This window comes from Callithrix jacchus, chromosome 5 (genome assembly GCF_049354715.1).
Source record: "Callithrix jacchus isolate 240 chromosome 5, calJac240_pri, whole genome shotgun sequence".
NCBI classification, from domain to species: Eukaryota; Metazoa; Chordata; class Mammalia; order Primates; family Cebidae; genus Callithrix; species Callithrix jacchus.
The window spans coordinates 25,303,236-25,329,339 of NC_133506.1; the positions used below are offsets into that span (position 1 = coordinate 25,303,236).

Consider the following 26,104-nt stretch of genomic DNA (forward strand, 5'->3'; position numbering starts at 1 on the left):
CTCCAGCGACCGTTTACTCAGAAACGGATCCGTCGGAGGCCAATGGGAGCTGCCAGCCGGCAAGGCGCGCCTAGTGGCGCCGAGCATCCTGGGAGGTGTGGTCTGGGCGCGGTGCCGAGGATTCGGGGTAGTGTAGTCCCGGTGCCCCGTTGGAAGAGCTCCCCAGCTGGTGGCTGGAGCGACCCCTTGTTCTTCGGTGGCGCTGGTGAGTGAGGCTCCCGCAAGACCCTTGCCGCAGCCATACCCTTTTCTGCGCGGAAAGGAAGGTCCCGGAAGGCTGGACTATAGGCTGAATTTGGGGACCGTGCGGGTGGCGCGGGGGTGGTGGTTGTGGTGGGAAAGGGCTGCCGTGGCGCAGGCCATCCTCTCCCGGATGTCTTATTTTGGGGATGTGGGCGTGCATCTCCCGGGGAGTTGGGTGAAGCCTATCCGTGAAACTGGGTGGTGTTGGGTGCGGGGATCGGGCTGTCTCTCCTAGGGTTCTTGAGGGTGGGGACAGGTTCGGCTTTGGCTGAAATCGGGTTTTGGGAAAAGGGATCTCTCATGCCATTAAGTCCCGGGTTTTGGGGGAGTTGAATAAGTAGGATTTGGGGGAGGGGGTGGTATTTCCCAGGTGGTGGAGTGGGGACCCTCCTTGAGGCCATGTGTCCCGGGGGTTTTGATGGGTTGAGAGCTAGTCGTTTTGGGGCCCCACTGTTCTTCGGCTTTGCTAGAGTGGAATGACGAGCTGTCTGGCTTGGCCAAATAAGTCAGGGTTACATTGGCTCTGGGATGGCCATTTCGGCGCGATCTTAGGATTTCACTTTGGTTGGTCGCCCCCGGGTTCAGACCTTGGGGGAGGAAGTCTGGCTGGGGCCCACAGGACACGTTTTTTTCCAAAGATACTGGGGACTGTCACTGATCGCAAGAATTAGAGATTCCCATGTCCCTGGTGTGGCCAGACTTTGGGATTTCACATTCCACTTAATTTTTTATTGCGGAGAAATTACAAACAGCCAGAAGTAGATAAAAGTAGACCAGATCTCCAGATTCAATACTTAACACCTTATGACCAATAGTGATTAATCTCAAAATGGACACAGAGAATCCTTGCAACCCACAAAGTTCAGTATCACTGCCCTTACTGGGTAAGAGCACAGTCTCCACAGCCACGTTTCCTCTAGGATCTGTCACTTTATGGCTGTGTTACCTTGGTCAAGAGGCTGACTTCACTGTACCTCAATTTTCTCAATTTTATCCAAGAGAGGATAATAGTGTCTATCTCATTGGGTTTTTGAAAGGATAGAATGAGGTAAAACTCATACAGTGGCTGTAACAATCTCTGGTATATACTAAGTGCTCAGTAAATATTACCTTTTATTAATAACAGACACAGAAGATCACCTCATGCTCAGCGTCAACAGCTTGTCAGGGTGGGTTGTGCTTTCAGCCTGTATCCCAGCTCTGTTCCCAGGAAGCTGCCCACAACTCTTTTCTTCTGTGGCAGATCCATTCCTGATGGCATTAAGTAAGAGAAGGTGTTGCCCTGCTGGAGTTTGAAGATTTCCCTTGATTTCCTTGAACGCTTGTTGTTCTTGTTCTGCCTCCCTGTGGCTCCTGCCTGCTGGGGAGAGGGGATACTCCTGAGTTCCTGACAGCCCAGCTTCAGGTGGGTGCCACTTACCTATTGCATTTTGAACCGTGAGTGGGTTTTCTTTGCTCAGCTTTGACATCTGTGTTCTGCAGTGTCCCATCCAGGGATCAGGACCCCAGTTGGTTCCCTCAGAAAACTAGGCCTGTTTTAAGGGTGACCATTTACACAAGGAATATTTTTCAGAGCTGATGCTCTCATTCGTTATACCTTTCATTCCTTCTTTCAGTATTTGCTCATTCCCAGGGCTTGTCAGGTGCTGTGAAGTTGTCAATATCTTCTGTCTTACAATATTTTCATTTATTCTTTTCCCTGCTAGAGTGTTGGTGGCAAATCCCAGTTATATCATTTCACCTGGGAATATTTGAGGAGGCATCTCAAACACATAAGGACGTCTTGTTTTACCATAACCATAATTTCATTGTTATACAGTTACATTGTTACAATTATATTTTGTTACACCCAACAAAATTAATAACTCATTAATATAATTTAATAACTAGCTCATATTAAGTTTACCCCCATTGTTAAAAAATATGTATTTTTTTCCTCCAGTCAGAACAGCCCTGGTCACAGGCAGGAGAGGGAGAAGGATCTGGAAGCAGCATGCCGGTTTTCTCTGTCTCTGCCTCTGCCTCATCTCTCCTCCTATTTCTTCTGACCTTACTGATGTGTGTTAAAAGCTTTATCACTTGATATAAGCTGGACCTCTGAGTTTTCCTTGAATTCCTGTTTCCAAACTTACTTCCCATTACAAGGTGTGTCCTCCTGTCCAGGCATGGGGGCTCACACCTGTAGTCTCAGCAGTGTGGGAGGCCAAGGTGGGCGGATCACTTGAGGTCAGGAGTTTGAGACCAGCCTGGCCAACCTGTTGAAACCCCATCTCTACTAAAAACACAAAAATTAGCCAGGCATGGTGGCTCACACCAGTAATCCCAGCTATCCAGGAGGCTGAGGCAGGAGAATCTGTTGCCTGGGTGCACAGTGAGACTCCATCTCAAAACAAAACAAAACAAAACAAAGTTGTATCCTCCCATTCTACCTGTGCATTCTTCTCGATTCCTTTTCTTTCCCTTTGTCTCCATTTCTGCACTGCCCTAGCTTCCTGTCCTTCTTAACGTTCTTGCCTTGTCTTTCCTCCCATTTAGAGCTGAACTCCTTGAAAGAATTATCTATATTTGTTGTCTCCATTGCTGTCTTTCCGCTACCTTTTGAATATTCCAGTAGGGCTTTTTCAATGACACCAAAAAATATTCTTGTTAGGGTCACCAACATTCTCCCTGTCTGAAGGTCACAGTCAGTTGTCGGCAACATTTTATGTAGCTGTTTACATCCTCCGCCTTAATATATCCTTTCACGAAGCTGCTCTTGATATAGGTCTTCCTGGTTTTCCTCCTGACTCATAGGCTGCTCCTCCTCTGTCTCCTTTGCTGGCTCTCCCTTTTCTCCCAGAGTTCTACTGTGAAAAAGGCCATGCTTCATTTAGTTCTTAGACCTCTTGTCTTCTTTATACTCCCTCCTTGGTTCTCCCATTCATTTTCAAGGCTTAAAATAATGCTGTCTGTCTGAGGCTCAGCCTAGAGTTCTGTCTGCAACTCCATATCCTGGTCCCTTACTGTCTCTTTCACATTTCCACTTGGGTATCTTTTTTTTTTTTTAATTGAGATGGAGTCTTGCTCTATCACCCAAGCTGGAGTGCAATGTCACAGTGTTGGCTTACTGCAACCTCAGCCGCCCGGATTCAAGCGATTCTCGTGCCTCAGCCTCCTGAGTAGCTGGAACTACAGGTGCATGCCACCCCACTTGGATATCTTGTGGGCATCCCAAACCTAATGTGTGCAACAAGAAGCTCTGATCACCTTCTCTGAAACATGCTCTACCCGGGTGGTATATAGATCATTCTTTCAAGGAGTTTAGCTTGGAGCAGAGGCATTGCACCTCCTTCTTTCAGATTGCTCAGAGTCATCAAGGAGTCATCCTTGATCCTTTCTTGCTCTTGCACCCTCATCCATACTACAGAAATCTGGACTCTGACAGTTTCCATTCCCTGCTGCTTTCACCATGGTCCAGGCCACCGTCTCATCTGGATGATCATAGCCTTTGAGTGGTCTCTGTTTCTACCTGTGTCCCTCTAAGTTACATTAATCAGTGGAGCAACTAGAAGGATTTTTTAAATCAAATTGTGTCATGCATTTGCTCAAAAGCTTCCGGTGGCTTCTTATCCTAACCAAAGTCAAAACCAGTGTCCTACAAAGCTAGGTCTGATCTCTCCACATTTACCTTACACTTCATCTGCACTGCACTGTCTTAGTCACACCACACCAGCCACAGTGGAATGTCTGTCCCTTGACCAGGCCAGCCTGGCTCTTCCTTGCATCTGGGCCTTTGCACTGGCTGTTCTCTTGCCCGAGATGTTCTTTTCAAAGTTATTCACTTGACTCTTCACATCCTTGAGATTTTTACTCTGTTACCTCAGAGATGCCTTCCCAAATCACCCTATTTAAAATTCTAATACCTCACCCCATGTCTGTGACTGTCTTTCTCCTTCGCTGCTTTGTTTCTCTTCCTGTCGCTCATCACTTTCAGATATACTGTGTATTTTATTTATTCATGTAATAGGCCCATCTTCCTCCTCTAGACTTTCATGTCAGTGATGGCAGGTGTTTTTGTCCTTGTTCAATTTTATATCCCCAGGATTTAAAATTGTGCCTATCACACAGTAGGAGCTTAATAAATACTTGCCAAATGAAGGAATAATCCGACGTTGTGTATATAAAGCTAATTCTGGGAGTAATGGATGAGGCAGACCAGGATGTTGGGAAATGGTCCGCAGAGACTTGCAGGAGGCTTTCGCCATTGTCCTAGTGCTCCAACTGGTGTACAGGTGGGCAGGAGTTGAAAGAGCTGGCAGAGGTAGAATCAATTTGCCTCGATATTGGTTTGATATGGAAGGTAGGGAGAAGTAGTCATGGGCCTGAGTAAGCCCCGCGGATGACAGGAAGATGCCTCTGTTATTAGGTAAGCTGAAAGGGAGAAGTTGCAGTGTGTCAGTAACCAACAAGCGTTCTGGTTATTGACTGCTACACAACAAACCACTCTAAAACCAAGTGGCTTCGAAGAGCAACTATGTTTTAATTTCTCACAGTTCATTGGGTTTACCCATATCAGCTGAGATGTGAGTTATGCATCTTGCTGTGGCTGCCGTCATCTGGGGACTCATTTGGGTTGGAACATGCAGGACAGTTCCATCATGTATTTGACACCTTCGTGGGTTGGCTGGAAGGCTGGGGTCAGCTGGAACACCAGGCCTCACTCCCTCCAGGTAGTATAAGGGCTTCCATCAGGGTCAAACTTACTACCTGGTTTGTTAGAGCTCCCGAGAGTGAAAACTATCTGGCCTCCTTAGGACTTAAGCCTGTAACTGGCACAGTGTCACTTGTATCATATTTATTGGTTAAAGCAGGAACAAGGCCAATGTGGAAGAGTTCCCAGTGTTTAAAGCCGGAATAATTTTAACAGCAAAATAAACAGTGATAATACTGTGTTATAACCCATAGGATAAGATATAAATCCATATTGATATAAATAAATAACTGAATACAAGTAAATGGGGAGAAAGAACAGCTCTGACAGAAGAATTCTAATTAGTGGATTTAGAATGAAAGGGGGAAAATGAACATTGTCATTTGGTAAACAGCACAGTATTAACTATTCCAGATAGATTCCACAGATACATGCTAAAATTAGTGGCTGGAAGTTTGAAGAGAAATAGGATATTTGTATGATCCCAAAGTATCTCTCGAAAGATATTTATTAATTATAAAGGGAAATGTAGTGACTTTACAGACGCTCAGAAGACACCTCCTTAACCAGGTGATTAAGATCAAGGTTAACTTCGCCAGTAAAAAGACATAACAATATCATGAACTCATTGATATGTGAACGGACACAGCATCACATCTGAGTTGTTCTAACCAGAAATGAAAAACTCATTCTAATCATGAAAAAACATCAGACAAACCAAAATTGAAGGATACTCTTCAAAAGCTCCAGGTTTGTGAAAGATGAGAAAAGACAGAGGATCTGTCACAGATTGGAGAAGGTTAAAGATCCATTACAGCTAAAGGCAATGTGGAAACCTCAGTTGGATCCTTGACCAGAAAAAGTACATTCGTGGAAAAACTGGCAAAATTTAATTAACGTCTGCCGTTTACAGTATTGCATCAGTGTTGATTTCCTGGTTTTGATGGTTACTGTGGTTTTCTAAGATGTTAACTTTAGAGAAATCTGGGTGGAAGGTGTGGGAATTTATATTTGTCCAACTTCCTTGTAAGTCTAAAATTAGTGAAAAATAAAAACTTTTAAAAATCTATCGATTCCATATTCTTGAGTTTTTGTTTTTTTTGAAGAAGGGGTGTTGAGTTTTGGTAGAGTATCTTACCATGTATAGAGGCAATCGTGAGTTCTCCTTACATCTGTTATTATGGTGTTATTGTAAAAATAGATCCCCTAAAACTGGACCAGTCTTACAATCCTGGATAAATTTTTCTTTGCCATGGTAAAATATTTTATTGTGATATTGGAGTCTTTTTGCTAATATTTTAATTAGAATTTTGCTTCAATATTTGTAAGTGACGATTAGTCTATAATTTTCTGTTTTTGAACTGTCATCAAGTTAAGATCCTCATGGTATCCTTGCTTTATTAAAAAAAAAAAAAGAGGACTTTTCCCTTCAGTTTTAAATGCTTTTGGAAAGTATTTGGAGCAAAAAGACTACCTAGTTTGAAGGTTTGATAGAATTTCCTTGTGACTGCCTGGAGTCAATTTTGGGAGTTACTCACTAGAGCTCTGCAGAGTAGTCGTACGTGACTTTTAAAAAGATGCTTTTTGGTGACTTTCCCTTTGTCATTTTTCATTTTGAGAGCTTGTTGGGAGGTTCTAGCAGGGGAGTGCAGCTACTCATATACCCTTGACCAAAGACTGGTCCTCCTCTATGAGAGATGGTCACCTTCCTCAACTGAGCACACAGCTTCCAGAGGGACGCACGTGGAGCAGTGAGAGGAAGGCGACCACCCGCCTAGCCAGCCAGATGAGCTGGATCAACCCTGGCAATCGATGTGGTGACAGAGGTCGCAGCCAGATCGCCTTCACATTCATGTCACTTCTTATTTTGAATATTTATGCTTTCTCTCTTTAAGTTAGCTAGTGTTTGTCTACTTTTTTTTTTTTTTTGACAGAATAGGATTTGGCCTGTTACATCTACTGCTTTATTTTCATTAAGTTCTGCTTTCACCTTTATTATTTCCTGTCTTTGTGCTTTCGTTGGGGTTACTTTATCTTTTTTTTTTTTTTTTTTTTTGAGGCAGGGTCATAGTTTGTCATCTAGGCTGGAGTGCAGTGACGCAATCAGGCTGACTGCAGCCTCAACCTCCCAGGTTCAAGTGATCTTTCCTCCTCAGCCTCCTGAGTAGCTGGGACCATAGGGGTGTGTGTCTGGCTATTTTTTGATTTTTTTTTTTCTTTTTTTTGGGTAGAGATGAAGTCTCACTATGTTGTCCAGGCCAGATTCTTTTCTTTCCTTTTTATTTATAAAAGTATTTAGAGCTATAATTTCCCTTACCTCACTTTTAAATAAATCCTGTATATATGTAGTATTTTTTATTACCATTATTTTAAAGCAATTCTATAATTTCATTTTTTGTATTTCCTTTAATTCCTACCTATTGCCTATGGTATGATCGGCAACCTTTTTCTACTTTCTTCTTCCCCTGTGTCTTGTATTTTAGTGGCATTTCTACCTTATCAGGACACACTGCCCTAAAACATTAGCATGTGTTTTCTTCCTCTCTCTCTTCTTCCCCTTTTAGTGCTAGGCTTTCAATTATGTATATTAAAAGCTCATCATCAGTCTTTTTGCTAAGTTTCCCCTGTCATGTCTTGCTTTGAATGATGATTTTTGGCCAGACCTATTTTTTTCTGTAGTAGTTATATATAACATAAAATTTATCATTCATATTGTTGTACAACCATCCCCACTATCTATCTTCAGAAATGTTTTCTTCTTCCCAAACTGAAACTCCAACCAGTTAAGCAGTAACTCCCCATTCTCCCTTCCCCGAGCCCTCTCAACCACCATTTGACTGTGCTAGGTACCTCATATAAATGGAATCTTACTGTCCTTTTATTTCTGGCTTATTTCACTTAGCACAATGACTTCTAGGTTCATGTTGTAGCATGTGTCAGTTTCCTTCCATTTTAAGTCTGAATAATATTCCATTGTATATATATATCACTTTGTTTATTCAGTCATCTATTGGTCACTTGGGTTGCCTGCACCTTTTGGCTATTGTGAACAGTACTGGTATAAACATGGTGTACAAGTATCTGTTCAAGTTCTTCTTTTTGTATATAACCAGAAGTGGAATTGATGGATTACATAATAATTGTGTTTTAAATTTTTTGAGAAACCACCATACTGTTTTGTGGCTGCACCATATTTTACATTCCCACCAGCAATGTGCAGTGATTGAATGATAACTTCAAAAAATCTGGTAGAACTCATATTTTTTTTGCTTAGAGTCACTTTGGATTCCTGTTGTTGTTCTTTAAAGTCGAATAGTTTTTCTAGTGGTTGTCTTAGAGTTGGTGGTCATAAGTCAACTTTTCCCTCATATCCCATAGGCCCTTTCATATTTAGGTTCAGGTCATCTATTTTTGAAATGTTTTCTTACATTATACTTTTAAACATTTCCATTGTTTTGGTATCCAGGAACTATGATTATATGAATATTACTTCTTTGTCTGTTTTCCTTTGCAGCTTCTTTCTCTCTGATCCTTTTTACTGATTTCACCTCATTTTCTTGTTTTCTGCTGTTACTAAGTGCTCATCATGTTTTTATTTCAATCTATTCCTCCTTGATTGTCTTATAAGTTTTTTATTTCTCATTTAATATTGTCTTTTTCTGTGATTTCTTTCAAAATTTTTTTGAAATCTTTTTGGGGTTTTTTTTGTCCATTTCTATTCTTATTTTTTGAATTTTTAATTTATGATGGTATTTCATATCCCAAAATGTTTGTTTGAAAATACTTAATTTAGTTTAATGTTACGGTTTTGTTAATTATTTTGTCTCACCTTTTTTTTTTTTTTGGTGGAATTTTCTTTAGTTGAATTGTTTGGATTCTCATTTTCTTTTCTTTTCTTTTTTTTAATTACAACTGTTTGCATGTCTGCATTTCTTCAAACAGAACAATCAGATTGTAGTGTTTTTGAGATTTCTCTAGTTCAGGAAAATGCTTCTGTCAGTGTAGCAAAGTGCAGGTTCTTTACTGGATTGCAGGGGAAGCAGAGGTGGTGTGTTCTTTGGGCTTTGTTGTTGTTTTGTTTTTCTCTTTTGTTTTGCAAGACCTCGGGTTAGCCTCTCTTGCTTGTTTTTCCTTTTCCTTTGCTTTTTCCAAGCAGCATCTTTTCCTTGATTTATGCATTCCCCACTATGCTGCTGCTCCCCCAGTTGTGGGGTTAATGAGCAGGCCCTGCTTCACTCATGGGGAGAGCATTTCCACCTGACACCCTCTCATTTCTGTTTTCCTTACCCAGATCTACCTTCTGAGATATCATCCTTCTTTAGGGAGACAAGGAAAAAAGGCCACAGGGTCCTGGAGAGCCAGGGGAATGGTGAGTGTTTCCTGTCTCCATTACTGGCTGTAACGGGATGGACACATTCCCTTCTTTTACCCTGACTGGCCTGTTGGTACCTAGTAGAGTTCAGCTCCAATTCCTCTTACTTGCTTCCCTGCCTCACCATTGCTGTCTGCACAACCCATGAAACAGTTATTCACCTAGTAGTTAACTGAACAACACAATTCTACAGTTTGAGATAGAGCCTGCATTTCTTTGTTCAGCTTCAAAAGTTCTGCTGCCTGAGAGTAACATCATAGTAATGGAATGGGATGATTCTGAAATCTGTGTCTCCACCTAGACAACAGTTATACTGGCAGAATCTGTCGGTGTACCTATTTTGGAAATCTGGAGTCTAGTTGAAGGCCTCCAGCTCCCAGGGGGAGGCATAGAGGGTAAGTCACAGCCAATTTTAGCTCTTAGTATAGTAGCAGATACTTATCATCCACCCTGCCAGCCCTATGGCAGGTAGCTGGCATATGTCCCTGGATCAGCTTCTACATGGTTTGTGGGATACATGGTGGACAAAGGGCTCTTTACTCCAAATATTGAATATCTGTGTTCTGACTGCTGTTTCTGATCACAGAGGTGGTCCACTTAAATCCCCTAAAAGCTACATCAGCTAGCTGTAACCCCCATTAGCTAAAGTGGCTTTTAGGGGATTTAAGGAGCCAGGGTCTGTTTTCCCCCACTTAAGTTCTCTTTTTCTCCTTTGAGAGCCAAATATTTCAGGACTAGTATATTGAAAAGCAACTGTATATAGAGGGAATGTAGAAGGAATACCCATGGAAAGGCACAGGCTCAGAAAACACCTGAGAAGACCTTAAGCTTACAACTCAGGCTGATACTTAGCATGGAGACACCCTACATCAATATAAAAAAACAAAAATACAAACAAAGGGAGACACTAACTTACAGAGTTGCTGCTTTCTAAGATTTAAATGTCTAGTTTTTGACAAAAATCATAAGGCAATTAGGAAAGTATGGAACATTCAAAGGGAAAAAAATGAATAAACTGAAAACATCCTGACAAGGCCAGATAATGGACTTGAAAATAGCCATCCTAAAGAGCAAAAGGAAGGTGTGGAGAAAGCCAAGAAAACAATGTAAGAACAAACTGGAAATATCAGTAGAGAGACAGAAAACATAAAAATAAACCAAAAATAAATTTTGGAGTTAAAAAGTACAACTGAAAAGAAAAGTTCATTAAAGCGATTCAGAAGTGGTTTAGGCAGACAGAATAATCAGCAAACCAGGAGACAGGACAATTATCAAGTCTGAGGGCCACAGACAGATTAAAGAAAAGTGAACAGAGCCTAAGGAAACTATGGGATACTATCAAATGAAACAGCTTTGCCTTATGGGATTCCCAGAAGGAGTAGAGGAAAAAGGGACAGAGAGATTGTTTGAAGAAATAATGGCTGAGAACTTCCCAAGTTTGATGAGAGACCTGACTATAAACTTGACTGTAAACATCCAAGCAGCTCAATGAACTACAAGTAGGAAAACCTGAAAAAGACCCACACTGAGACACAATGTAATCAAAGCATAAAAAGCCAAAGGTGACAGAGAGATTTTTGAAAGCAACAAGAAAAAAGCAACTTGTTACATATAAGGGATTATCAATAAGATTATTAGCAAATTTCTTATGCAAAACCTCTCAGGTGAGAAGGCAGTGGGTTGATATATTCAAAGTGCTAAATGAAAAAATAAAAGCCTGCCAACCAAGAATTCTATATCTGGCAAAACTGCCCTTCACTACTGAGGCAGAAATAAGACATTCTCAAAGTTGGTGGGTATTACAACCACTAGACCTACCCTACAAGAAATATTAATGAGTTTTTCAGGTTGAAATTAAAGGACGTTAAACAGTTACATGAAGCCATATGAAAAATAGAAAAATTCATCTTAAACTTTATATAGAATCTCAAGGGACACTGAATACCTAAAACAACCATGAAAAAGAACCAAATTGGGGGACTTACCATTCCTGATTTCAAAATTTACTACAAAGCAGCAGTAACCCAAACCATGATACTGGCATAAAAATAGACTTACAAGTCTTATAACAAGCCCAGAAATAAACGCTTGTATATATGGTCAAATGCTTTTTGACAAGAGTGCCTACACCACTCAATATGAAAAAGACAGTATACTCTACAAATACTGTTCAGCAAACTGTGTATTTATATGCAGAAAAATGAAGTCGAATCCTTACCTAACGTTATATATGCAAATTAACTGAAAATGGATCAAAGACCTAAACATAAGAATGAAAACTATAAAATTTGTAGATGAAAACATAGGGGAACATCTGTATAACATTGGATTTGGTGATGATCTCTTGGAAATGACACCAAAACATAGGCAATAAAAGAAAATAATAGAGAACTTGGACTTCATCAAAATTTAAAACTTTCATTCATCAAAGGAAGGAAATATGTTTGCAAGTCACATATCTGATAAGGGATTAATATTTAGAATTCATAAAGAACTCCTACAACTTACAACAATAAAAGAACACCCCAACTTAAAAATGGACAAAGGATTTGAATAGTCATTTTTGCAGATGTATAGGTGGCCAATAATCACCTGAAAAGATGTTCACTGTCATTCACATTAGGAAAATGCAAATGAAGACCACAATGAGATACCACCTTATACCCATTAGTATGGCTATGACTTAAAAAAAAACCCAAAACCTGAAAGCAGTAAGTGTTGACAAGGATGTGGAGAAAATAGAATCCTTGTGTATTGCTGGTGGGAATGCAAATGGTACAGCTGCTGTGGAAAACAGTTTGGTGGTTCCTATAGAATTGCTGTTTGATCCAGTAATTCCACTTTTCAGTGTATATCCAAGAGAACTGATGGGACCCAACAAATACTTAAACAACCATGTACATGGAAGAATAGTCAGAAGATAGAAACAAACCAAATGTCCATTAATAGATGCATAGATAAACAAAATGTAGGGTATACACACAATGGAGTATTAGTATTATTTAGTCTTAACAAGGAAGTAAATTCTGAGTGCATACTTCTACATGGATAAATCTTGCAGACATGCTAAGTGAAATAAGTCAGACACAAAAGGACATATATAATTACACTTATTTTAACTACATGGAATAACCACATATATAGTGGAGACAGAAAGCAAAATGGTCATTACTAGGATCTAGGGGGTGGGAAGAATGGGAAGTGACTGTTTAATAGTTATAGTGTTTCGGTGTGAGATGATGAAAAAGTTCTAGATTCTACCAGGAGGTGGCTTTTATTCCTCCTTGGGGGCCTCCCTGCCCACATTTTGGCTTCCTGTCTTCCTTTGCTCATAATGTCCTTTTCCCTGCTCCCCACATGCCTCATCTGTAGTGTCTTCCTTTGCTCATAATGTCCTTTTCCCTGCTCCCCACATGCCTCATCTGTAGTGCCTAGCACTTTCTTCTTCCCTTGATTTCAACCCATTTTCCAAGACCAAGTTGTCAGGCCCTGTCATAGAAAACCCTTTCTGATCTCTATTCCAGGGTTTTAGAATAGAGATTAGAAATGGTTTTCTCATGCCCCTGCCAGTGTTATTCTTTTAATTTTCTGTGCTAAGAAAATTTTCCGTGCTAAGAAAATTAAAAGAATAAGACTGGCAGGGGCATGAGAACAAGGTGCAAAGATGAATTTTTGGACTGAATGGCCAAGAAGCTCCATGGTAAGCACTCGCAGTCTGTGGCCTGAAGTTTACTCTACATTTCACAGGTAAGAAAATGATACTAGTTGGTGGCAGAGGTGGGTCTCAAACCCAGGCACTATGTTTCCAGTGCTTCACTACTCTCTGCTTGTGACCATCAGGCCCGAGAAAGCCAAGCCACAGGATTTTGAGGAGTTACTGAGTTGTAGTGGACTATTTGATCTTTTAAATTCTTAAAACTCAGAAAATCTGTTATCCTTTATTGTTGTTTAAATTTTGTATGTTGCTTGCTCTTCTGTCTGTGTAGATTGAAAGTTCCCAAAATGTAGGGACTCCATTTTTTGCACATATACCTTGTATGGCCCCCCAGAACCTTGACTATATAGGTTCACAAATGCCACTGCCTAGATAGAGACAGAGATTTCAAAGTCTTGGAACCATGGCACCAGGGTCACTGTCAAAGGCGGGGGTCTTGATATCTCACCTGCCTCCCTCAGGGCAGCCTTCTCCCTGCTCACCCTGCCATGGGCAAGGCTGGCTTTCCGAGTGAGCAGAGCTTGGTTTTGTGTTACAGGCACACATGGCATTCAGGGATGTGGCTGTAGATTTCACCCAGGATGAGTGGAGGCTGCTGAGCCCTGCTCAAAGGACTCTGTACAGAGAGGTGATGCTGGAGAACTACAGCAACCTGGTCTCACTGGGTAAGCATGGTATCTGCTGGATTCTCATTTTTATTGGTGAGAATTTTAGGTTATGCTTGAAGCAGCCATCTTGCTCTATGACTTGACCTTTGGGTTGGACTAAAAAGCAACCACATTCTATTTCTGTTTCCCCAGGGAGGGTCTGATTTTGCAGAGGTGAAGATGGGTAGATTTGTTGTGTGTGTACATATGTATATGTGTGTGCTACTCTGCATTTCTAGTCCTTTTTTCTCAGGCTGGGGCTCTCTTCCTATGTTAACTCATTTTAAATGAGAGAGATGTTCATGTACCCAGCATGGAATAGAATCAGCGTGCTCTCGTCTGAGTTCACCGCTTACTCATCTGTTCCATTTCTGAGAACCCCGCTCATGCCTTCCGTCTCAGGGCTTCCTACTGCCTTTGAAGTTTCCTAGCCAGTTTGGCTCTGAATTATTGAATGGGTGCTTGAGCCCATAATCTAGTTACCTTATTTTCTTTTCCTGTGAGCAGGAATTTCATTTTCTAAACCAGAAATCATCACCCAACTGGAGCAAGGGAAAGAGACCTGGAGAGAGGAGAAAAAATGCCCACCGGCCACCTGTCCAGGTGAGTGGGAAAACACTGGGCAAATGAGACTCTGGGCTCAGCAGCTCAGAGGACTCGGGGAGAGGAGGTGTTGCTCAGGTGCTGGGGAGGGAAGCTGTTCCCCTGACCTCCTGGGCTTCTGTTTAGATCACCTGACACGGCCTCTTTCCAGATCTCCATCTTCATTTGAGTATGGATGGGTCTTTCCTGGTGGGTCTCTTGTCTCCTTCCTCCACTAGGAAGCCTTCCTTCCCCCCACTGGGTTTCTCCTCTCTAGCTCACTCAGTTCTCTGCCATATTTATGGGCTTCTTTCTCTTGTTATTGTTTTTAAAAAAGATCAAGAATATGGAAACAACTGTGACCTAAAGAAAGAAGGCAAGTCCAGTGGGAGGAAGAAATCTAAAAAGTCAATAGAGAAATTGAAATGGAATTCTAAAAAAACTGTGAGCTATTCAAGAATGGCTTTTATATTTTATAATGTTATATAACTATCTATTATAATACCCTTAATTTTGCCTCTTAACCATCAAATCCTGAACTATCCATTATCTTTAAGAAAAAATTTGCTAGCCTGTGCTCTAAGAGTACAATACATTAACTTTGTATATTCTATTAATATTTAATCTGAGCAAATATAAAATGTAAGAGCATTGCAATTGCACAGTTCTACTCACCCCCTCCTCCCAACATCCTTTATGCTACATTTGTTATTTGTATCATACACTCCGTATTACAATATTAAAATGTTTGTTTTATAAATACTCATATGTATTTATTTTCTACCATGTATTTTTTAACTAAGAGAAAAAATAGTCTTTAACTCATCCAGATAATTTATCAGATTCTGTTTTTTTTTAAGCCTGAGTTTACCTTTGGTTTTGTTTTTCTTAAACTTTAGGGACTTCATTTGGCATTTCGTGTGGTACAGGTGGCAGTGTATTCTTTATTGCTTCTGAAAGTGTCTTTATTTTACCTTCATTCTTGAAATGTGTCTTCACCAGATATAGAATTCTACATTGGCTATTTTTTCAGCACTTTAAAGATAACATTCCATTGTTCTGCCTGCCGTTGTTTCTAATGGAGAAGTCACCATTGAACATATTTAGCTTTATTTCCTTGGCTACTTTTCTCTGTACTTTTGGTATTCAGCAGTTCCACTGTGATGTCACTGCCCTAAGTACATTCTTCCTTTACATGTTTTTATCTGCCAGATGCTCTCTGTCCTTTTTATATAATCCCACAGGTTATTGATCCTTTCCATATTGTTAAATCTTTTTCTCTCCCTGTTCTTGAGATTGGATGATTTCTGTTGGTCCGTCTTCAAGTGTACTGTCTCATTTGTCATTTCCATATGCTAAGCTCTGACCAGTGAATCCTTCATTTCCCTTGTTTTTCAGTTCTGCAATTTCCATTTACTTTTACTACACTTTTCTTTGTTGTGAGATTTCCTCTCTATTCACTAATTATAATCAAATTTTTCTTTATCTTCTTTAAATCAGACACTGAATACCCTATTAAGTGAAAAAGTTATAGGACTTTGTGTATTACGCAGTTTAGTTTTTTGTTAAATAAAGAGAAGGGTGTGAAAGAGTATATATCCATATGTTTATGTGAACATAGAAGTCTGTTATTTACCATTACTAATGGTTACCTCTGTGGGGATAGAATTGGGGAGGGTTGGACAAGGGGCTGCTGAGAAGTTTTCATCCTACTTTGCATTATTTTTAAGTGACAGAGGCATAGATAACTTCAAGAAATTGCATTATTTTTAAGTGACAGAGGCATAGATAACTTCAAGAAATTACATGTTTTAATTTTTTTAATTCTTTTGACAATTTTATAAATGTTTATGCACAGAAGTATATATTATCTATTACTAGGTAGGAAATTTTCTCCTCTTGTTTTTATAAAATTCATTAATTCTTCTCTGAATTGAGGGACTAAAGCATACGTAATATAAATTGTTTCTATTTTTCACCTTGCTTATATCCTTACTGTTCGTCTGTTAGAAGGAATCCTAAAGGTCTCCACAGTCATTGTAATTTATTTCAAGTTCTTCATTTATTTCTAAGTTTTTGTGTTATATTTCACTTTATTGTACTATTAGGTATTTAAAGGTTCATGATAATACTCATTAATGAAGTTTTTAATACTGAAATTCTCAAACTTCCATGTGATATTCTTTCTTTTAACGTCCTCTTTATTTCTTATTAGTCTTAGCATGACACTTTCTTGTGCATATTTTTGGTATTTTATTGTTCATCCTCTTAAAATAAAAACAATGTCATTTGGGTGTTTGCTTTTAAGCAGCAGCATGTAGCTGGTGTTGCATTTGCTGTCAAACCAAATGGTGTTAACTTTTAATAGGGACTTTAGCCTTTCATGTTTACTTAATAACTGATAAACTTCATGAGACTTGTTCAGGGGTTGACTATGAGGCAGATGAGTAGGTGTTACACTACAGCGCTAGGAAAGAAGGGAGGTCAGGGCAAAGGAAGTAAAGCATCTGTATTAGTCACTTGTTGGGGTCCAACCAGCAGATCCTGGCCCAGTGACAGATGAATAAATACACTCAAACACAGAACACAGTGAAAGAGTGGGCTAGGGATACGTAGCCACAGACATTGCAGAGAGAGTTAGCAGCCACCAGCTCTGATCAGCTGGCACTCCAGGTATTTATTCAGTATATATTTAATAACAGACACTCTGAGTCAACACACCTGTGGATAATGATTAAAGGCCAGGTTCTGAGGCCTAAAGCAAACACCAAACCTGGTCGCCCTCCCCCTGAGAGAGCCATCTGGCCTGCAAATGATTAATGGTTAGTTTTAGGATCACATGAGTAAACAACGTATATAGATAAACTCCCTTACATTCCTTTGTATGTACTCTATGTCATTTGCACAAGGAAAGGGGATTATGCTGCCTTCAGCCATAATTTCCTTCCTAAGGCTTTTGCAAAAACCTTCCAGCCTTCCAAGAAGGTTTGTGACTATTATGGTTTTTTTTTTTTTTTTTTTTGAGATGGAGTTTCGCTCTTGTTACCCAGGCTGGAATGCAATGATGCAATCTCGGCTCACCGCAACCTCTGCCTCCTGGGTTCAGGCAATTCTCCTGCCTCAGCCTCCTGAGTAGCTGAGATTACAGGCACGCACCACTGTGCCCAGCTAATTTTTTGCATTTTTAGTAGAGACAGGGTTTCACCATGTTTACCAGGATGGTCTCAATCTCTTGACCTCGTGATCCACCCGCCTCGGCCTCCCAAAGTGCTGGGATTACAGGCGTGAGCCACCGTGCCTGGCCCTATTATAGTTTTACAATCTCTCCCACCATCCTGACTGAACCCCCACAGTCACCTTGGGCCACCATAATGAAATACCATGGACTAGGTGGCTTAAACAACAGAAATTCACTTACATATAGTTCTGGAGGCCAGAAGTCCAAGATCAAGTTGTCAGCAGGTTTGGTCACTCTGAGGCCTCACTCCTGAACCTACAGACAGCTGCCTTCTCCCTGTGTCCTCACATGGCCCCTTTCTCTAGGCTTACACATTCTTGTTGTCTCTTCCTCTTCTTAAAAGAACACCTGCCCCATTGGATTGGAGCACACCCTCATGACATCATTTAACCTTAATTACTTCTTTAAAGTCCTTGTCTCCAAATACAGTCACATTAGGGGTTACAACTTCAACATAAGAATTTGAGGGGAACACAACTCAGCCCAGAACATCATGCTTGTGAGAGCACCGTGATGGTTTCATAGGCTCTCTGTTGAATATATAGTTCCATAAAAGGTCAGTTGGATATATAAGTTCATTGGATCTCAGTTGTATGAAGAAGTAAAGATGAGGGACTGGTGTATGAGCTGAAAGGTCATGGATTGAAGCCCCAAAAAAGGTCAGGAACCAACATGCTAATGATGCTTGAACAAAGTGAGCCAGAAGGTAGAAGAAAAGGCTGTGTCAAAGAAGGGAATGTGCACAAGAGAGAATGTGAAGCTTGTGCAGTGTCTGTGAACAGCATTCACAGTGCAGGTGAGGTCAGTGTCACTGAGAGGCTGGAGTCTTAGCCAAGGAGGCGCTTGGCCCTGTGGAGCACCCTGAGAGTGCTGACAGGTATTGGTGTGGAGAGGATGTGAAGCTGGTAGGTAATCAGATATTCAGGGCAGTGTGTGAAACCAGGAGGCCTGTGGATGATCCTAAAAGGAGTATGTTAGGTAATGGTGTAGAAGCCACGTTACAAAACAAGGACATTCACCCCACTCTGTAATGCTTGAGATATGAGAGAAAGAAGCTATCTATCTGCTTGAGGGAATCTTAGAAAAATCTTCCTCTCAAAGGACAACAGAGGTAGGTCTAGCCAAGGACATGGAGGCAATGTTGGACAGAGAAGGAGAGGATGTAGGAGCATTATCTGACCTGTGAGTTCATGAATTGGCATGTGGAGGCTGGGAAAATGCTATATACCCTGACCTTTGTACATTACACAAATATGTGTTTTTCTCAACCTGAAAAGTACAGAATTACCAAAACATTTATATTAATAAGCAGCTTGCCTGTCATTGTCTTAAAGTGAAACCTATCTTTTTTGTCTCTTATTTTTTATTTATTTGTAACTTTTATATACTTATTTATTTTGAGACAGAGTTTTGCTCTTATTGCCCAGGCTAGAGTGCCTGGCACAATCTTGGCTCACTGCAACCTCTGCCTCCTACGTTCAAGTGATTCTCCTGCCCCAGTCTCCTGAGTAGCTGGGATTACAGGCGTGCACCACCATGCCCAGCTAATTTTTTGTATTTTCAGTAGAGACAGATTTTCACCATGTTGGTCATGCTGGTTTCAAACTCTTGATCTCAGGTGATCCACCCTCCTCGGCCTTCCAAAGTCTTGTTTTTAATCCTTGATTTAATTTAAAGAAAAACAGCAGCTCTCACAATGATGTTGAGCAATTTAAAAAGAATGCTATACAATCCAAGGAACAAGTCATTGTGATTGTCCAAGAAGCTGTCTTAGAAACCAAAAATATATGTGTAACAGGAGGAAGACAGTTGTAGGTGTAAAATACATCTTAACAGTTTCATTATTCTCAATTTGGGACTTGGATTTAAGACAGGCAATATCAGAATCCTCAAAATAGACTAGTTACAAGAAAAACATTGAATTTTCTTGGCTATTTCAATGATCAGAATGCTAATTCAATAGATGTAACAGAATCATTTGTAACAACATGGATGAACCTGGAGGATGTTATGTTAACTGAAATAAGCCAGTCACAGAAAGACAAATATCACACAATCTTACTTATATGTGCAATATAAAAAGGTTGAACTCATAGAGGCAGAGAATAGAATGGTGGTTTGTAGAGGATGGGGGTTGTGGGGGAAGATGGTGGTCAAAGGATTGTCACATAGAAGGAATAAGTTGAAGAGATCTGCTGTATAACATGATAACTACAGTTAATAATACTATATGTATTCATGAAAATCACTAAGAGTAGATTTTAGGTGTTCTCAACACAAACAATGATAGGTATGTGAGGTGATGCATAGGTTAATTAACTGAGCCATGTCACCATTTCTATGTATTTCAAAATGTGCACAATGAATATATACATTTTGATTTGTCAATTTAAAAATTAATTTGTTTTTTAAAAAGTAACAGGAGTTAACCATAATTATGAGGAATTATATACCCCCCTGAAGTGAATAATCCTTGTTATTTAAATTGACTAAAGAGCTTGGTAAGAGGTAACACAGAAGCGTAAGAATGAGAATTAAAGCCAGGTGCTGTGGCTTGTGCCTATATTTGAGGGAGACCAAGGCAGGAGGATCATTTGAGGCCAGGAGTTCAAGACCAGCCTGGGCAACATAGTGAGACCCTGTCTGTAAAAAAAATTTTATAAGTAACCAGGATGAGGTGGTGTGTGCCTGTAGTCCCAGCTTCTCAGGAAGCTAAGGAGGGAGGATTGCTTGAGCCCAGGAGTTTGGGCTACGTGAACTATGATTGTACCAATACATTTCAGCCTGGGCCAGAGAGAGAGATCCTATCTCTACAAACTTTAAACGATAAAGAATGAGAAGTTGAAAATCTTGTGAAGTAAAAATAGAGCTTTTATTTTCTAAGTTGAGTATACAGAAGACAAAAATTATGAGTATACAGAAGACAAAAATTAGTTATTTTTCATATGGACTACAAAAATTACATACCATGTTATAATTCCTTTTTAGTTACCAGTATTATTGTTAAGTTTAAGCTCTTTTTCTGTTTATTGGCAAACTAAATAATTGTACATTTTTAAGCATATATAATGTTGATGGACAATATTTAAAGTTTTAAGTTTCAGTCTCTAAAATAATTAACATAAGGCTGATCTCATTAGTTTAGGCAAAAATACAAGTAAAATTATTGCTTGGGAGCACTTTGTATAGTTTTGTTTTTGAATTTTTTGACAATATTTATTCTTATAATGATTTCCTAACAGAGATCATAGATATTGAAAAACAACATAATCAGTCTTAAGTTAAAAATTGCCTGAAAAATATGCCGTATCTGGTGTTTACTTCGAGTAGAGTAATTGTAGATTCACATAATTTCCGGCACTATCTGTAAATTGTAAGATATTAGTTGGACACATATATCTATATTTGCTAATCTTAAACATTTGTGAATGCAATGTTAGCCTGTCTGATTTTTAAAATCTGTATAGTTTGAGTATCCCTTATCCAAAATGCTTAGGGCCAGAAGTATTTCAGATTGTGGGTTTTTGTTTGTTTGGTTTGCAGTTTGGAATACTACCATATATATAATAAAATATCTTGGGTATAAGACCCAAGTCTAAACAGGAATTTAATTTATGTCTGGTGTCTACCTCATATACTTAGCCTGAAGATGACTATATTTCCCTTTGAGGGTGCTGAATAACCTGAGTTTTGTGTGCCTGTGTTTTGACTGTAGCCTGTCACCTGAGATCAGACGTGGAATTGTCTACTTGTTGCTGCATGTTGGTGCTTAAAGATTTTCAGATTTTGGAACTTTGAAGATGAGGGATGCTGAACCTGTGTATTAGTCTTGGAAGTTTAGTTAAACTCTCTTTGAGTTTAATATGAGCCAAGTTTTATATCACTAGAATATTATGCTAATGTTATGTTTACACTGATAAAATAAGGGAGAAGACATTACATTTGTCTCATTTACAGGATTTATCTTATTTTGAAATATTGATTCCCCCCTTTACAGTTAGCTGTATACCAGCTAGTAAGGTTGTTTACAGATTGGACTGGATAAGCCCTGAGTGCCTCACATTTCTTTCTTACAATGTGACCTAATAAGCAAGGTGCCTGGCTCACACCACAGTTAAACCTTTTCCTTCAGAGCCAGAGCTGCAGCTGCAGCAAGAAAGATTTTCTTCAGAAACTGGCGTCTTTCTTTCTTTTCTTTCCTTTCTTTCCTTTCCTTTTCTTTCTTTTCTTTTCTTTTCTCTTTTCTTTTCTTTTCTTTTCTTTTCTTTTCTTTTCTTTTCATGAGACAGCATCTTGCTCTGTTGCCAGGCAGGACTGCAGTGGTGTGATCTCGGCTCACTGCAACTTACGCCACCCGGGTTCAAGCGTCTGCCTCAGCCTCCCAGGTAGCCAGGATTACAGGTGTGTACCACCACACCCAGCTAATTTTTGTATTTTTAGTAAAGACAGGGTTTTACCATGTTGGGCAGGCTGGTCTCAAACTCCTTACCTCAAGTGATCCACTCGCCTCGACCTCCCAAAGTGCTGGGATTATAGGTGTGAGCCACCATGCCTGGCCTAGTTTTTTTTAAATTTGGTTATTCTCGAGCTTTTTTTAATTTTAAGTTTGCGTCAGAGCCCATTATTCTCTATAAACCTATCAGTACAGTAGCAACTTAGATTTAAAATACTTTATAAACGAATTCATTAACCTGATAATATTTTGTGTTAAAATTTCTTCCCAAGCTAAATATTCCTAGTGTATACACAGAATGGCAGATTTGGTGACCAACTAAAAAACTGACTAAAAGAGAACTGAAGTTTTGTTTTTCTTCTGTCACTCCATATAAATGTCTATGTTGAAGTTCAGATTTCTCTGAAGGCGCTGCTATGATTCTGAAATACATGTAGTATAAATAGAAGTCTGCCATTTTACATATAGGCACAGAAGTTAGGGCTGTATTAAGCCTACATGTCAGAAGTCTTGATTCTTAAAAGGGTGGGTAGGAGGTATTACCTGTGTCAAAATCATAGTCACTGTGCTTAACTCAGGACAGACACAGGAGTTCCTTTTACTGCTGAAAGACCTACTGGCCCATTACTATGACCTAATACATATGAAGGTCAGCCACGGAGATATACGTAGTTGCTTCCCGTCTCCCATCGTATTCAAGAGAAACAAAACAGTTAGTAAATCAAATTTGACAACTCCACGCAACTCAAGTTTCCGTAAGCTCAAGGAAGTTGGCTGGCCAGAAATCGAAATACAAAATCAGTTAGGAGCTGTGGAACCTCAGACAACCTCCATTAAACCAAATAAACTTAGTGAGGACTCAGTGAAAGCAGCTAGGATTTACTGCTGAGAAGGGATCTGGAGGGACCACTGGGCACCTGTCCTGAGTACAAGGGATGGAAGAGCAGGCTTTCCTGCTGGAGCTCCTCAGCGCTGGCGTTGGGGGAGGCGGGCATCAGGTTAGATTGGTGGCTCCTTTGTCGTCAAAGCCTGAGGTAGAGGCCATCAGAGCTACTGAGCTTATTTACTGGCCAGGCAATGAAACACGGAAGAGAAGACATTCACATAAGCGGTTTGCTGAGTGGGAAGAGTAAGGAATTTGTAAGTGTTAGGGAAAGGTGGTTCTGCTCATTGTAATTAGGATTGAAAAGTAACATTCCATGTAGCATGGAATCATTCTGGAATGTGGATGTGTACACAGTTTTAATAAGCTTGATCATTGATCAAGAAAAGAGCATTCGGGTAGATCCATTGAGATCTCTACCTCATCTCAATTACTCATTGCCTGGTCATTGATTGCCTTCAGCTGACTGGACCCAGTTGTGATAAACAGTATTCTCAGTGTTGACATCTCCTACAAGTAGAAATTTCTTCTTTTACACTGATTTTTGAGGAAAATTTTATTTACACTAATTATGGAAATGGGTCAGGGGTACCAGGAGGGAGCATCTTTTAAGTCACTGGGGGCCTGGGTTCTGTGTTGTCCATTGCTGAAAGCCCACTGCGTCCTAGAAATTCTGGCACAGAGTAATCTAACAAATCTTCCTTGAGTGGGGAGACGGAGTTTGGGTGTGTCACACTGTTTCACCACCCTCTCACGCTCCTCCTTACACCAGGGCTTCTCTGTTCACTGCAAATAACTGCTTTCTCAATCCCATCCCCTTGTCCTCATAGGGAGACAAGGAAGGATGTTTCCACGTGGGTCCTAGGGTTAGACATCTTTCCATCAAAGAAAAAAGTACCTGTAGACATGGTTTATCTCAGTGTGGGTGGTTGTCAGTTAGAAGGTAATTAATTGTATTGAAGGTGAGGGGGAAGTGTTCCATACTGGCCCTATTTACACACCCCAAAATGTCAGGGATGCTTGTATAGTGGATATGTAGAACAGGTCTCAACGAGTGGGTTTTCTGGATTGTAATGGAAAACGTAAGAAGCAGTGGTAGGCTGGAGAGTAGGCCGTTTAAAAGAAGTCCTGGCTGGATGACACTTAAGGCCTAAGGGTTTTGAAGCCTTGGGGATCTGACTAAGCAGTCTGCTCAGACTCCCCACTGAGGACTCAGTTGTGACTCACACTTTTCTCTCTGTGGCAGATCCAGAGCCAGAACTCTGCCTCGATCCTTTCTGCCCTCCGGGTTTCTCCAGTCAGAAATTCCCCATGCAGCATGTGTTGTGTAATCATCCCCCCTGGATCTTCACATGCTTGTGTGCAGAAGGTCACATCCAGCCCGGGGATCCAGGCCCAGCAGACCAGGAGAGGCAACAACAGACCTCTGATGGGAGTCCCTGGAGTGATCAACCAGAAGGTCCTGAGGGAGAAGGTGCCAGGCCTTTGTTTGGAAAAACAAAGAAAAGGACTCTGGGAGCATTCTCCAGGCCACCCCAGAGGCAGCCAGTCAGCTCTCGGATAGGCCTCAGAGGGGTGGAGTTGGAAGCCAGCCCAGCTCAGACGGGGAACCCTGAGGAAACAGACAAATTGTTGAAGAGGATAGAAGTGTTAGGATTTGGAACAGTCAACTGTGGCGAGTGTGGACTGAGCTTCAGCAAGATGACCAACCTGCTCAGTCACCAGCGGATACACTCAGGGGAGAAGCCCTACGTGTGTGGGGTATGTGAGAAGGGCTTCAGCCTGAAGAAGAGCCTCGCCAGACACCAGAAGGCACACTCGGGGGAGAAGCCGATTGTGTGCAGGGAGTGTGGACGAGGCTTTAACCGGAAGTCAACGCTCATCATACACGAGCGGACACACTCTGGCGAGAAGCCTTACATGTGCAGTGAGTGTGGGCGAGGCTTCAGCCAGAAGTCCAACCTCATCATACACCAGAGGACACACTCGGGGGAAAAGCCTTACGTGTGCCGGGAGTGCGGCAAAGGCTTCAGCCAGAAGTCGGCCGTCGTGAGACACCAGAGGACACACTTAGAGGAGAAGACCATCGTGTGCAGCGATTGTGGCCTAGGCTTCAGTGACAGGTCAAACCTCATCTCCCACCAGAGGACGCACTCCGGGGAGAAGCCCTACGCCTGCAAGGAGTGTGGGCGATGCTTCAGGCAGAGGACCACGCTTGTCAATCACCAGAGGACACACTCCAAAGAGAAGCCCTACGTGTGTGGGGTGTGTGGGCACAGCTTCAGCCAGAATTCAACCCTCATCTCTCACAGGCGGACGCACACCGGGGAGAAGCCGTATGTGTGTGGGGTGTGCGGGCGAGGCTTCAGTCTCAAGTCACACCTCAACAGACACCAGAACATACACTCAGGGGAGAAGCCCATTGTGTGCAAGGACTGTGGCCGGGGCTTCAGCCAGCAATCCAACCTCATCAGACACCAGAGGACGCACTCAGGGGAGAAGCCCATGGTGTGTGCGGAGTGCGGGCGAGGCTTCAGCCAGAAGTCAAACCTTGTTGCACACCAGAGGACGCACTCAGGGGAGAAGCCATATGTGTGCCGGGAGTGCGGGCGGGGCTTTAGCCACCAGGCCGGTCTCATCAGGCACAAGCGGAAGCACTCGAGGGAGAAGCCCTACATGTGCCGGCAGTGTGGACTGGGCTTTGGCAATAAGTCGGCTCTAATCACACATAAACGGGCTCACTCAGAAGAGAAGCCTTGTGTTTGCAGAGAGTGTGGCCAAGGCTTTATACAAAAGTCACACCTCACCTTACATCAAATGACACATAATGGGGAGAAGCCATATGTGTGCAAGATGTGTGGGCAGGGCTTCAGCCTCAAATCTCACCTCAGCAGACACAGAAGACCAAGTCTGTCCACCATAGACTGCCGCTGCAGCCCGGCCCTGAGCCGCGTGCGGGCCAACCTGCCGACTCCTTATGCTCTCTCTGAAGGCGAAGATGGTGGCAAGGACTAAGAGTCAGAATGTTGACACTTTGATGAGATGGAGTAGAGAGATGCATTCCGTAAGTGGTCAAAGGACATTTGACTGTTTACCTTCTCCACACTAAGTCTCCTCCATGTTTTGTGGCCTTCGGTTGTAATAAACTTGGCTTCTTTTTACATCTGTAACTGGCTGCGTCCCTCATTCACTGTATAACAGGGATAAGGAGTGATACAGACATCTGAAACTTAAGTCCAGTATTTCACAGGAATTCATTTCCTTGGAAAACAAGAGCCAAA

At 41.3% G+C, this 26,104-nt stretch overlaps 1 protein-coding gene across 1 annotated transcript; it reads left to right on the plus strand.

Moving 5' to 3' along the window:
* The first annotated feature begins 143 nt into the window (after positions 1-143).
* ZNF133 (zinc finger protein 133) lies at positions 144-25,993 on the plus strand. Its single transcript, XM_054255243.2, is given in 7 exon segments — positions 144-205; positions 1,487-1,648; positions 9,225-9,302; positions 13,559-13,685; positions 14,175-14,270; positions 24,070-25,719; positions 25,722-25,993. Coding segments are annotated over 5 exon segments (1,968 nt in total). The 5' UTR covers positions 144-205; positions 1,487-1,648; positions 9,225-9,299; the 3' UTR covers positions 25,814-25,993.
* The last annotated feature ends 111 nt before the right edge of the window (positions 25,994-26,104 follow it).